This window comes from Oncorhynchus masou, chromosome 6 (assembly GCF_036934945.1).
Source record: "Oncorhynchus masou masou isolate Uvic2021 chromosome 6, UVic_Omas_1.1, whole genome shotgun sequence".
In the NCBI taxonomy this organism is placed as follows: domain Eukaryota; kingdom Metazoa; phylum Chordata; class Actinopteri; order Salmoniformes; family Salmonidae; genus Oncorhynchus; species Oncorhynchus masou.
This window is the reverse complement of record NC_088217.1, coordinates 69593881-69606298: the sequence shown is the minus strand read 5'-3', so window position 1 is coordinate 69606298 and position 12418 is coordinate 69593881. Positions and strand designations below refer to the sequence as shown.

Here is a 12418-nt window from a genome sequence, read left to right as displayed (position 1 = left end):
TTTACCCCAGACAGCGGTTCATCATCCCTTTCTTTTTTAAGAAGAGAAACTGTTGACTGGACCACATTCAGTCTGTCTGTCAGCGTTCATTATACCTTATAAATACCAGTATAGGTTCTCTGCCATGGAACAGTTTAGCTGTCTAGCTGTAAAAAAAAAAAAAAAAAAAAGAAGAACCGAAAAAATCTAAATGTTGTTATTTTATCGTAGGACATAATAATAAGATTAATATAAAATATATATTTTTAAATCTGATAAGATAGAAAATATAATTTTCCTTCTTTCAGGATCAGTCATATATCATGAATGAGGAAAGACAACCGCCATAAAAAATAAAGTTTAATAATGTTTATGTGCTGTATAACAAATAAAATATATTAGTGTTTAAAAAAAAAACAGGTGCATATCTACTGTGTAGGCAAGCCTGGGCTAACTCGATGACTTACGATAACAGTAATAAGAACATGAATCAATGTACTATCAACATCTTGGCTGTCTATCACACTGCTGGACATGCGTTGGTCTGTGAACATTACATGACACTGATTAAACTAAACCAGTACAGAGGACAGGGGAAGTCACCTAGCACAGAACAGAACAGACAGTGGGCCCAGAAAGTATGTACTTAGTACTTAAACAGTACTTACAAAAGTATTGCATTTGTTGCAGCCTATTTGACCTAGAGACACTATTATTACAAAACTGTTGTGACTGCGATGAACCAAAAAAGACCAACAGACTCTATAGCGAGACAGATTTACACATTTGGAAACACAACATTAAACAACCATCTGAGAGCTAATTCTAACATACGAACATCTTTTGAATTATACATTGGTGGTCACAGGTGAAACACTGCTAGGATCTAAGACTACGAGGCTGTGTAACATGAACATCTTATGATACCAGACACTTTCACTTGTTTCCTCTAACAACAGTTATTCGGTTTTTGCTCTACACACATAAACACAGTAGTGAGATTGACACCAACATTACACTGACAAAAACCCTGCTTTTGGGATTAGGCAAATATTATTGTAATAGTACAGGCCGAATTGGCCCTGTCGGTCCTACAGTGAGATACGTATTAAAACACAACTTTCTGGAGTGCAACAATATAACGGGGAAGAAATCAAGAAGTTACATATTGGAATATTCTTTTTGACAATATATCGCAATATTATTTTGGACAATCTCGCAATGTTATTTTTGTGCTTGTTAGCTGTACATGCGCAAAAACTCCAGTATTTCCCCTTCTATAGCTTGTTATCTATCTTCTTTTAAAAATGGTGAGCTAACATCCTTTCGGCACTTTTATTCATATGACTGACCAAAACACATTTTTTCATAGCTTTCGTGGCTCTTTTTTCATGGCTTTCATGGCTCTTTTTTCATGGCTCTGCAGTATCAAATCACAATACATATCGAATTGGCACCTAAGTATCGTGATAATATCGTATCGTGAGGTCCCTGGCAATTCCCAGCCCTAATAACAGACCAGGGGCCCTACTCAATAAAATGGGTAACTCAATTAATGTTGTGTTGAGGTTCAAATGTGCATTCTTACAGTACAACATCATGTGTTTGACAGACTTATCAAGGAAACTCGATTTGTCTCGGCCAACCCACGGGCAGACTGGCCATCTGGCATTTCGGGCAAATGCCAGATGGGCTGGTCAATTTTTTTGACTAGTGTGCCTGTCTAAACAGTTTTTTAGTGCACAATTATCATGGGGAAAAGAATGGGCTGGTATGGGGGCCTTGAGGGAAGAAATGGGCAGGTGTGGGGGCCTTGAGGAAAGAAATGGGCAGGTGTGGGGGCATCAAAGTAAAAAAAAATGATAGGGCTGGTTTTTGGTCCCAGTCCATCTCCGGGCCAACCTATCCCATAACACTGAACTCTAACTGGAGGTCTATACACAAACAATTCTGCAGCCTCTGTTTAATTTACAGTACCACTCATAAATACATACAGTACATACAGTAGGATGATGCAAAACTATAATTTCTCCTCTCCAGATAGCTCTCTTTCCACCTCTGATTAAAACAGAATCCTACTATATTCTTTACAGTACATCAGTTACCCACCGATCGAACACGACAAGACAAAACTAGCTTGGGGTATTTTTTGTTCTTTTTCATATCCTGACCGCTGCGCTCTTGTTTCACTTAACTTCATTCAAATTCATGTAGCGAAACAGAATGTAAGCTCATGAGATCAGGATTGTAGTACAAGGCTACTTTCCCAACCCATCATTCTTAAATAATATCATGTACATCAATCAATAAATACATAAAGGCCTATACAGCATGAAAGTTATCCTGTGAAAGGACATCCTTGTTCAGTTTTCCCCGTGACTGAATCTATGCTCTACTCTAGACGCTTTGGCAAAAACCTTAGACAAAATGAAAGAAAATAAAAGTTTTGTTTTTTTGAGGCAACGTTGGTTTGTTAAGGCTCTACTGTGGCTGTGCTCGCTTTAGTATCCATTGATTTGACTGAGATAGATGCTTAGTGTAAAAAGTGTAAATGATGACTAAAACCAGATGGGGAAACAGACGAAGGATGGGAGGCACTATGTGGAATCCTCTGGTTCTGATTTGATGGTCTTCCTGTCAGTGTGGTTGGCCGGTTGATGCGAGGATCCATTTTCTAAGGTAAAACACAAAGAAAAGATCATCAGAATAAAACATGCCATGTGTTTTCTAACCATATACCTTTTCACTCATAGTGGAGCTTGAATGTAGGCAGGTGTGTGCATGCAACAGACCATTACTAATACTCACTGTTTGTAGTGTGTACGTATACATACGTGACTCAAGAATGAACATACATTTGCCCGAGTGGTGCTGTACCTGTCGCTGGTGCTTTGGCCTCATCTGTGTTATGGTTGTTATGGAATCGTTTGAGCTCATTGGCTAGTTGCTTCCCCAGGGGAAGCTCCCCCTCCGCCACACTCTTACTGGGCACCCGCAAGTTCATTGGTCGCTCGTCTGAAAACATCCATAAACACACAGACAAACATTAGGGCATGGGGATAAACCATTGAGATGCACGCTGCCATCTTACACAATCAATTCCAATGGCACTGCTGTTAGAGTACCATACAAAAAAATGACATTAACATTCTGTCTCTCAAAATCTTGAGAGATCTGATGCGCATTTGCTCTGGGCCCGAGTTTGTACTCCACTCGGTGCCCCCCCAAAAAAGATTTTATACTCTTCTTCTCATTCAACTTGAATAAGGTGCTTTAAATAGCTTATGAAGGAGAGACAGGATGAAACAGAGAGCGACAGAGAGAGAGTGGGGGAGAGGAGAAAGACAAAGAGAGAGAGAAAGAGAGCGAGAGAGACGCCCCTGGGCAGCCACATGGCGGAGGAGGTAAACAGGCGTGGGAGAGTTAATGACAGGTGCAGAGAGAGGATAATTATGGGTAACATGAATATAATGAGCTGTCAGGAGTATGGGCCGTGCGAGAGAGAAAAGGGCGAGAGAGAAAAGGACGAAGATGGGATGAGTCCCTGAGGGATGGCTACCGGCTTAACACAGTTATGATTCCTCCTCACTTTGAGATGTGTGAAGAAAAAAACAGATACAAAATGATTCCCTGACTTAGAAAATAAGATTTGAAGGCTGGAAATGGTGATTCACAGAGCTGTGAATTTGGAGCATGAGGATAGCACTCGTGTACGAGCGCACTCCAAAGAGAGATGCAGAAGACAGACCGTACCGTTACCTTGGTGCTCTGTGCTTTTGTCTACCGACGTGCCGTTGGTGCCTGGAGCCTCGCTGAGGTACTTCAAAGCCCCTGCAGGTATCCTCCAGTCCAGAGCGTGTAACCTCTCCTGTACCGCGGCATCATGGAGGATCTCCATCTGTCTGGCTAACAGACGGTCCAACTGCACCTGTTAAAACACAATACATTTACAGGGCGTTAGCAACGGCTCCTACTCTTGTAAAAAAAAACATGCCTCCGGAAATGACCGTGTCAAATAAACGTGTCTCTGATAATGTTTACTTTATACAATTAGAAAAAATGTAACCCCCTTTTCTCCCCCAATGGAAGCCAGCCACTGCAATGTATTGGAGGACACACCGTTCACCTGACGACCGCAAGGTCGCCCGGCCCACCACAAGGAGTCGCTAGAGCGCAATGAGCCAAGTAAAGCGCTCCCCTAACACGGGCGAACCTGTAATGACGCCTCTAGCACTGCGATGCAGTGCCTTAGACCGCTGCGCCACTCGGGAGGCCCATGTTTACATTTTATAATCCACTTTTCAAGTATGTTACCTGAAGGTTTCTCCCAACTATCTCCTCTCCTTTGGACTTGGCGCAGGCTAGCTGTTCTCTCAGTATGCCCTGTCTCATGTGGATGGCCTGCAGAGCCTCCTGGATGTCAAAGAAATTCTCCTCTGTCTTGATTCTTTTAGGAGACGGCTCATCTCTGTCGCCGCAGCGAGACCTACAGTGGAGAAGACAATACATTCAGTTTGTATGCAGAGAAACATTGAAAGATATGGAAAGCATCGTCTGAACATGACATGAATCAAACCATAAGATAATTCACATAACTGAAAAATATGTCTCTGTAAAATGTAACACATTACAGTAACGAGTTACATAATAATAACCACGAGGAGAAAATGTACATAGCAAGTAAATAAGTCACCCATGCTTCCCAACTTACCTTGACATGGTCCTCTAACTTTATGCTCTTAACTGAGTTAGCATTGCTAACTCTAACAAGCAAAGGTTGTGTGCGGTGCAGTGGAGGAGAGTGGCTCTTACTTGCTGGTCCTGTAGGTGTATTTGTAGGTGACCTCTCTGGAGATCTGCCTGGCCAGACCAAACAGCTCGTCTCTACGGGTCAGTAGCACCACGTCTCTCATACACAGCTGGGCTGCTGCTTCGTTCACTGTCAGCTGAAAGGCAGGACACGCATGATAATAAGTCATGTTGTCAACTATAACTGTAGATACACAACTCTGTCAGTGAGCTCTTCAGTTGTAACTTCTACTACTGCCGACCTACTTTTAGACGGCTGAAGCAAAGCGCACGCACACATCTTCTTCAGGTGATGTACCTTTTTGTAGTTTTCACTTGTGGAACTGAGGTTTGTCACCTGTATTGCACTGCCACTGCGTAGACTAACCTAGTACTGCAAAAAGTATCCCATCTCTTATCCCTACCTCATGAAGCGTCAGTTGTTTGCCGTCCCTCCTCTTCGAGTCGAAGCGTCCGTAGATGGCGCTATACTTCCTGATCTCCTCCGCTCTCCTTGGATCATCATCACCCATATCAAAGATGTGGCTAATCATCTTAGCAAGTTTCTTATTGGTCTTCAGCTGCTCTTTGACCTCTGTGGGGTCGCTCTTGGACAGGGCCGGGGTTATCCGGTCCACACACTCCAGGACAGACTGCAAAGCTGCAGCGTCAAGTGCCTCCAGACCCTCTCGGGGGGACGACGGAGACCCCCGGTCGGACGGAGAGAGGCTCTGCTCACTGTCGTTGCTGTGACCCGACCAGAAGCGCCCCTCGCTGCCGCTCTGCAGTGGAGACCCCCCTGACACTCTGTCCCTGGCCACTTCCAGCTTTCCTGGATCCAGACATGTCGCAGCTATGATTTTGGGAACCTTGACATGGGTCTCGCCACGGGCGCTGTTGTTACCCCCTCGCTCCGCGCCGACTGGCGTGGGTGAACCCTCGGGTAACTTATAGACTGGTATACTACACACCGGTACAGATGTCAGGGGCTGATTAAACAACGTTGGATTGGTGACCCAGTCTCGCAGGGATTTCTGGAGCCTCCGGACGTGCAGGGGCTTGCTGGCCATGCCCACCAGAGCCATAATCTCTAGAAACTCCTCCTCCCCAGCCTCACAGAGCTGCTGCACGTCATCTCCTCCCTGCTGGATGAAGGCCTCGTAGTAGTACAGCAGGTTGGCCCTCTGGAGGATTCGGTAGAGCTGCAGCTCCCCCAGAGTTCTGGGCAACGCTGCCGCCATGCCTGGGAGAGAGAACACAAGACGGGATGGGCAAGAGGTTCTGCCTGACCAGAGAGTGTTGGTGTATGTGTGTGTGTGTGTGTGTGTGTGTGTGTGTGTGTGTGTGACTGACTGACTGAGAGAGGAAGAGGCACTCCCTCCACCCCGCCTGAGTTCCCTGTGTAAGTTCTGCAGTACTAGGGCTGCAGAAGGAAGAGTGGCGGTTCACAGTTAGAGTCCTGTTAGTTGCTGATGGGACCACATGCCACAATCCTCCTTTGCAGCATGCGTAGGTGGCCTCTCACACACACACATGCTCCACTTGCTTTAGCCAAGGGTTTGTTAACTACCCATTTCTTGCAAGTTAGAGGACTATGTCACAAATAATTAGATATTGCTGAACGACCCTCAGTTATGTGAATAATATCATTTGATTGTTTATCATCAATGGGAATTCAGAGTGTTTGCAAACAACTGCACAACTACTTCATAAACACATGCTGTCAAAACCTCTGGGCAAAATGCAACGCAGCCTGATAAAACGACCTTCCAAAGAACAGAGCAGATCAAGAGGCAAATCCAGACAATATGACCATGGAATATTTGCACAAATCAACCTAGCTAAATAGAAAATAAAAGAAATTCGTTTCAAAACACCACAAAGTAAAAATGTAAATGCAAAATGCAGTAATCCAGCTCCAGACTAAACGTCACTCAAAACCGGTCTTGCAAGTAAATCCACATCAAGAAGATGAGTAAAAAATACAATTTTTGCCAATAATAGAACAGTGCCGCAACATTGTATCAAGGCTACAACCTGTTACATTATTGTCATAGCCCAATAACTTATTCCAACGATGTATTTTAAGTGTTACATACCTGGTAAACGTTAGTCCCCTTTAGTTTCCTTTATCTAGTTGTTATAATCTATCAGCTACAGTATAGGCAGAACTGCCATAAACTGTACAATTATCGGTAGATCTATAATTTCCTAATAAGCGCCCTCTCTGGCCTAAAAAGTCCTCGCGTTCTTTGACAACGTTTGCCTTCCCTCCTTCGCCTCCTTGAATAGAAATGCGATTGTGTTGAACGTCTGTAGACGAGATGAGTGTGAGCTGCCTGCTTGCTACCCTACCCCCTCCTCCCCGGCGATTGAAATTGGGATACTCCGCGGTTGCTACAGTGCTCACTCCCACGCGCCTGCGTGACGCAAATCCTGGCGTGGGCGGACAGGGGCGTGGGAGGCTTCTGCATGGAATACCAAGCATCTCAGCAGTGGCAGAGGCAGGCAGCGCCGGTCAACTGGGACGGTGTGAGGCGAGGGCGGAGTAGACCCTAAAACGCCCTTTTGGCTATAAGACTGTATAGAGGTGCAACTGTTGACATTTCAGATAGACTAATAAGGATTGGCTCATGTCATCTATGACGTAATTCGGTTATTTGATCTTTGACTTTATTGATTGAGATGTTTTTTTTACTCCTTCACTCTTTGGATAAAACACGTTAGTATATGCAAATTATGTTTCTATGCAAACATTTATTTTGAGTCTCTTGCCATGACAATTTAGTGTCTTAGTGTTTTACCCATCACATTACTCTCAGAATTGAGGCAGTAAGTGGGAATATAGGCAGAGAGAGAAGGGGGACTTTGCCCTATGTGTGCATGGGAACCACAAACATTTCTCTAAGGACTTACACACACCCACACAAATCTTCGGCTTGCACCAGCCCCTTTTCCAAATATACTCTCAGACTTGTGCATTGCCCATTTCACTTTGGGCGTGGACTGTCTACAATACTAACCAACTCACAGAATATAATATAATCAACTCACAGAATAAGATGTTCATTCTGTGTCCTTCACTGTCATGTGAATATAAACCCTTCACATTATTATCACAAATTATAGAAAGGAGAAAGGCTTGTTCTCTCTCTCTCTCTCTCTCTCTCTCTCTCTCGAGAGAGAGAGAGAGAGAGAGAGAGAGAGACACAACAGAAAGCGTCCTGCTTACTGTTATGATAACTCAATCTGCTTCTGTATCAATGAGCTATTTCTGGCAAGTAGGCCATGCAGCCACAGCACACAGCACAGCCTTAGGGAGATAATGAGGCTTTGTTTTTATCCTGGAGAATAGATCTAGAATATATCTAGAATCTACACACTGCTACTGAACAAATTCTCAGTGCACATTTCTTGTACTCATGAGAAAAGAAACTCAGAAGCATGGTACACTTACTAACTTCTGTCTATATTTGCAGAGCTACTTTTTTTCAGCTGCACATTTTTTTTAAAGAAAAATTTTAATAATGATTACGTATTTACCGAGCTAGGCTACTACTTTAGCTGCTACGTTTTTATTTTTCACCAAGAAGATGAATTATCAGGATAATTGAGTAGAGGAGCATATACTGTATTTCCCATCCTTGAGACCAGCGAACAGAGAAAAGAACAGACTAGCTACTTTTTACTATCCTTCCTGTTTGGCCCTGTCTGGGGGTGTCCTCGGATGGGGCCACAGTGTCTCCTGAGCCCTCCTGTCTCAGCCTCCAGTATTTATGCTGCAGTAGTTTATGTGTCGGGGGCTAGGGTCAGTTTGTTATATCTGGAGTACTTCTCCTGTCCTATTCGGTGTCCTGTGTGAATTTAAGTGTGCTCTCTCTAATTCTCTCTTTCTCTCTCTCGGAGGACCTGAGCCCTAGGACCATGCCTCAGGACTACCTGACATGATGACTCCTTGCTGTCCCCAGTCCACCTGGCCGTGCTGCTGCTCCAGTTTCAACTGTTCTGGCTTATTGGACCATGCTGGTCATTTATGAACGTTTGAACATCTTGGCCATGTTCTGTTATAATCTCCACCCGGCACAGCCAGAAGAGGACTGGCCACCCCACATAGCCTGGTTCCTTTCTAGGTTTCTTCCTAGGTTTTGGCCTTTCTAGGGAGTTTTTCCTAGCCACCGTGCTTCTACACCTGCATTGCTTGCTGTTTGGGGTTTTAGGCTGGGTTTCTGTACAGCACTTTGAGATATCAGCTGATGTACGAAGGGCTATATAAATAAATTTGATTTGATTTATTCACAGTAGTTTACTACATTATATTTTATGAAGGAGATTAATGATGAGGATAGGTAATTGAGTCAGAGAATGCGTTCCAAATGGGCACCCTATTCCCTATATAGCGCACTACTTTGGACCAGAGCCCTATGGGGAACAGGGAATAGGTAGCCATTTGGGACACAGGCAGGGTAGAGGAGCAGCTGTTGTGTGGTTTTAATGATGTGCTTACCACACAGCCAGACAGGGCCAGGGTAACAGAGAACAGGTACGTTTAGCCCAGATAGTTTCCAGCAGCACACCCACTCCTTCAATCCTGTCTGTGGACGACCCTGACCTGCCAGAGCGCGCGCGCGCACACACACACACACACACACACACACACACACACACACACACACACACACACACACACACACACACACACACACACACACACACACACACACACACACACACACACACACTCCCTCCGAGTACACCCAGGTCGCAATTGTAAATGAGAACTTGTTCTAAACTTGCCTACCTGGTTAAACAAAGGTGAAATAAAATGTAAATAAATAAACACCTGGCATTGCTGCCACACACCCTGTTACATGGCTACATATAGGCTATATATGTTTTCCATTGAATATGTCCACTTTTAGAGATGAGATAACATTTATATTTTCCATTTGCCTCAAATCGTTTCATCGGTACTGTATTTCAGATTTCTAATAGTGCTCTTTTTAAAAGTGTTCTGTACATCTTCACTGTTGTGCCAATGACAAACACGTTTCACCGACACCCACGCACGTGTGCACGCTTGTCAGCCCCTCGCCTTACCCTGTGATACCACCCCCACACACACACCAGAGAAAGCTTCCTGGTCTCAAAATGGTTCAGATGAAGGACATGAATATCACATCAATTAGAATATAATAAATGCAATATTTACAGACATGAGCACTTATGCAGGTGTTATGACACATTATGCATTAAACACTATTAAACTAGAAATGTGAATAGTTGACTTTCATAGTTTTGTTAGTAAGTGAAAAAGTAACATTTTGTAGGCGAACCCTAAACAGCATGTAACGTATAGCCCATTACTTTGTGTTTTTGTGTCCGATGCCATGAGCATCTTACGTCTGAGTGAACATGTGTCTGCGAGCTAAGTGTGGGTGGAAGTGTGTGTGTGGGCGGCAGAGTGTGCTGTGTATGTGGGCGGAAGTGTGTGTGTGTGTGTGGGTGCGGGTTGAGATAAGTACTACAATCTTAGAACTGACGAGGTAGTATTATTACTATAAGCTTGACGCCATTTTTAGATCAATGTCACTATGTTGGTTATGCATCTATATGTTCATAAATGCAGCAGCTGAACATTCAGTGAATCCCCCCCCAGTAAATAGTGGTCTGTCCATACGAAAACAGATACATCGAACTAGTACCTAATGACAAACACAGAGGCAGGCTAGGATGATTGGCCCACAATCAGGGTCCGTAGTGGGCTTCTCAGAGTCATAATGAATGGAGGTTACATTCCTAAACCCCGGGGGGTTTTTACCCATGTGGGTGGGCCTTCGATTACGCAGGTTCCAGAGACCCCCTCACCGCCCACCGCCTAGCCCAGCTAATGTGTGTCAAATTATCTTCCAATGTACTCACCCACTCACTCACTTATCCCCATCACGACTGGGCTGGCTCATAGGGCAGCAACAAAGGCTCTCCACTTCTGCCGGTCTTCGGACATCTTTCCCACTGTGCACCAGCCCTGATGGTGTTGGAGCTCAAACTGCTAACGCAGGGGAAATATCACCTCACACAGATGCTAAGTCTAGACTTGTGCTCTTAAATTACGGTTTAATATGATCATTTATTTCAGAGACATTGTAATCTATCCTCAGTCTATCAAAGATAACCCGGTTCCCTTTATAAAAAACGAGTAGAACTGATGAAACAAACTACGCAAACAAGAAAAGGAGTAAAACTAATGTTGGTGTTCTCTTTGAAGCGAAAGCCAGACAATTTTGCATGATTATTGGCGTTAAGTTTTTGATCTCAACCCAACAGGCATGAAAAACAACAGCAGACGCTAGGGATTAGGATTCCCCCCCACTCACACGCCCACCCGCAAATCAAGTCCCTGACTCAGTCACAAAACCTCAGCAACATAGTTTGCCTCACATGTACTTTACTCTACAGTACTTATCATATAAACAGACTCATCCAAAAGGATGAGTCTGTTTATCTCTCTCTGCACTTGACAAGAAACTGACGTACCAATTATTTAAGTTCGGAAATGTTAAGTCGACTGCTTCGTACCTCAGTGAACCACTACTTAGGCCTAAATGGCTGTGGGTTGGGGAGTCGTTCTATTCCTCAACACTGTCCTTGCTCCTTGGATCCTACGGCTTTGCTGCCCAACCGGGTATTGGGGTGGGAGTAACCATGGCTCTGAGCTCCCCTGGTGTGCCTCCTGAAGGCTAAGGCTGGGGCTGGTGTGGGCTGTGGGCTAGTGGCTGGCCCTGTGGGCGTTATGTATGGTTGTATTGATGACGGTAGAGACAAAAGCCTCTCACTGTGTCACACGGGGCACTTTTTCCTCACTCTGCAGGACATCCCGGGTCATGCTTAGTAGGGCACACAGCCACCGCAGCAAAACTGTTTGCAATGGAAAGCGACAATCTGAGCTCTAATTTGACACATACAGGTAGTAGGCCGAAGCTACCACTTTCACTGTTTTAAAAACATTTTCCACCAACTTAACAATATGACCCTGATGACTGTATATCCTGGAATGTTCCTAAAAGATGACGCATGCCTACACCATATCACACCTATCATTCTAATGTTCAGCATGATTATTACCATGTGCAGCTATTTCGTCAGTGCACCACTGTCAGTGTACAGTGCAAATCAATAAAAGGATGCTGCTACAGTGCTACAACAGTCCCATGATGCCCTGCTGAACGGGGCAGCTGTTTGGTCCCATCATGGTCTAGCATGTTGGAGTGTCCACACCGCAGGCATAAATAGGACCAGTTCATGACTCAACACTTTCAGCAAAGCCATACGTACCCACAAGGCATCGCAGCGGGACTAATGTATGTGCGAGTCCGTGTGGTCAAGAGTAAACAAATATTATACTGGTGTTTGCCTCAATAAGATCGTTGAGGAACATGGGAATGTCATCATTTTTTATTAGACTTTTAAATGAACTGATTCATGGAGTACTTTCAGATGAACTGATTCATGGAGTACTTTCAAATGAACTGATTCATGGAGTACTTTCAAATGAACTGATTCATGGAGTACTTTCAAATGAACTGATTCATGGAGTACTTTCAAATGAACTGATTCATGGAGTACTTTCAAATGAACTGATTCATGGAGTACT

The 12418-nt window shown here is 44.2% G+C and overlaps 1 protein-coding gene across 3 annotated transcripts; it reads right to left on the bottom strand.

The window, feature by feature from the left end:
• Nucleotides 1-321: 321 nt before the first annotated feature.
• LOC135542505 (NGFI-A-binding protein 1-like) lies at nucleotides 322-10826 on the bottom strand. Of its 3 annotated transcripts, none has more exons than XM_064969511.1 (7): nucleotides 10687-10826; nucleotides 5193-6010; nucleotides 4792-4925; nucleotides 4294-4465; nucleotides 3733-3907; nucleotides 2857-2994; nucleotides 322-2653 (listed from the first exon to the last, which is right to left on the bottom strand). In XM_064969511.1, the coding sequence occupies exons 2-7, from the start codon at nucleotides 6006-6008 to the stop codon at nucleotides 2577-2579; spliced, it is 1512 nt and encodes a 503-aa protein (XP_064825583.1). In that variant the 5' UTR covers nucleotides 6009-6010; nucleotides 10687-10826; the 3' UTR covers nucleotides 322-2576. The 3 variants fall into 3 exon arrangements, with proteins under 3 accessions (XP_064825583.1, XP_064825582.1, XP_064825585.1); XM_064969510.1 differs by lacking the exon at nucleotides 10687-10826 and adding an exon at nucleotides 6867-7134; XM_064969513.1 differs by lacking the exon at nucleotides 10687-10826 and adding an exon at nucleotides 6867-7134 and having other exon boundaries at nucleotides 3739-3907.
• Between the last annotated feature and the right edge of the window lie 1592 nt (nucleotides 10827-12418).

Coding starts and splice junctions, on each gene's coding strand:
- LOC135542505 (XM_064969511.1), bottom strand. CDS start 6,008: ATGGCGGCAGCGTTGCCCAGAACTCTGGGGGAGCTGCAGCTCTACCGA. Junction 4,466..4,791: donor TACACCTACAGGACCAGCAA/GTAAGAGCCACT, acceptor TCTCCACTGTAG/GTCTCGCTGCGGCGACAGAG. Junction 3,908..4,293: donor TAGTTGGGAGAAACCTTCAG/GTAACATACTTG, acceptor GTGTTTTAACAG/GTGCAGTTGGACCGTCTGTT.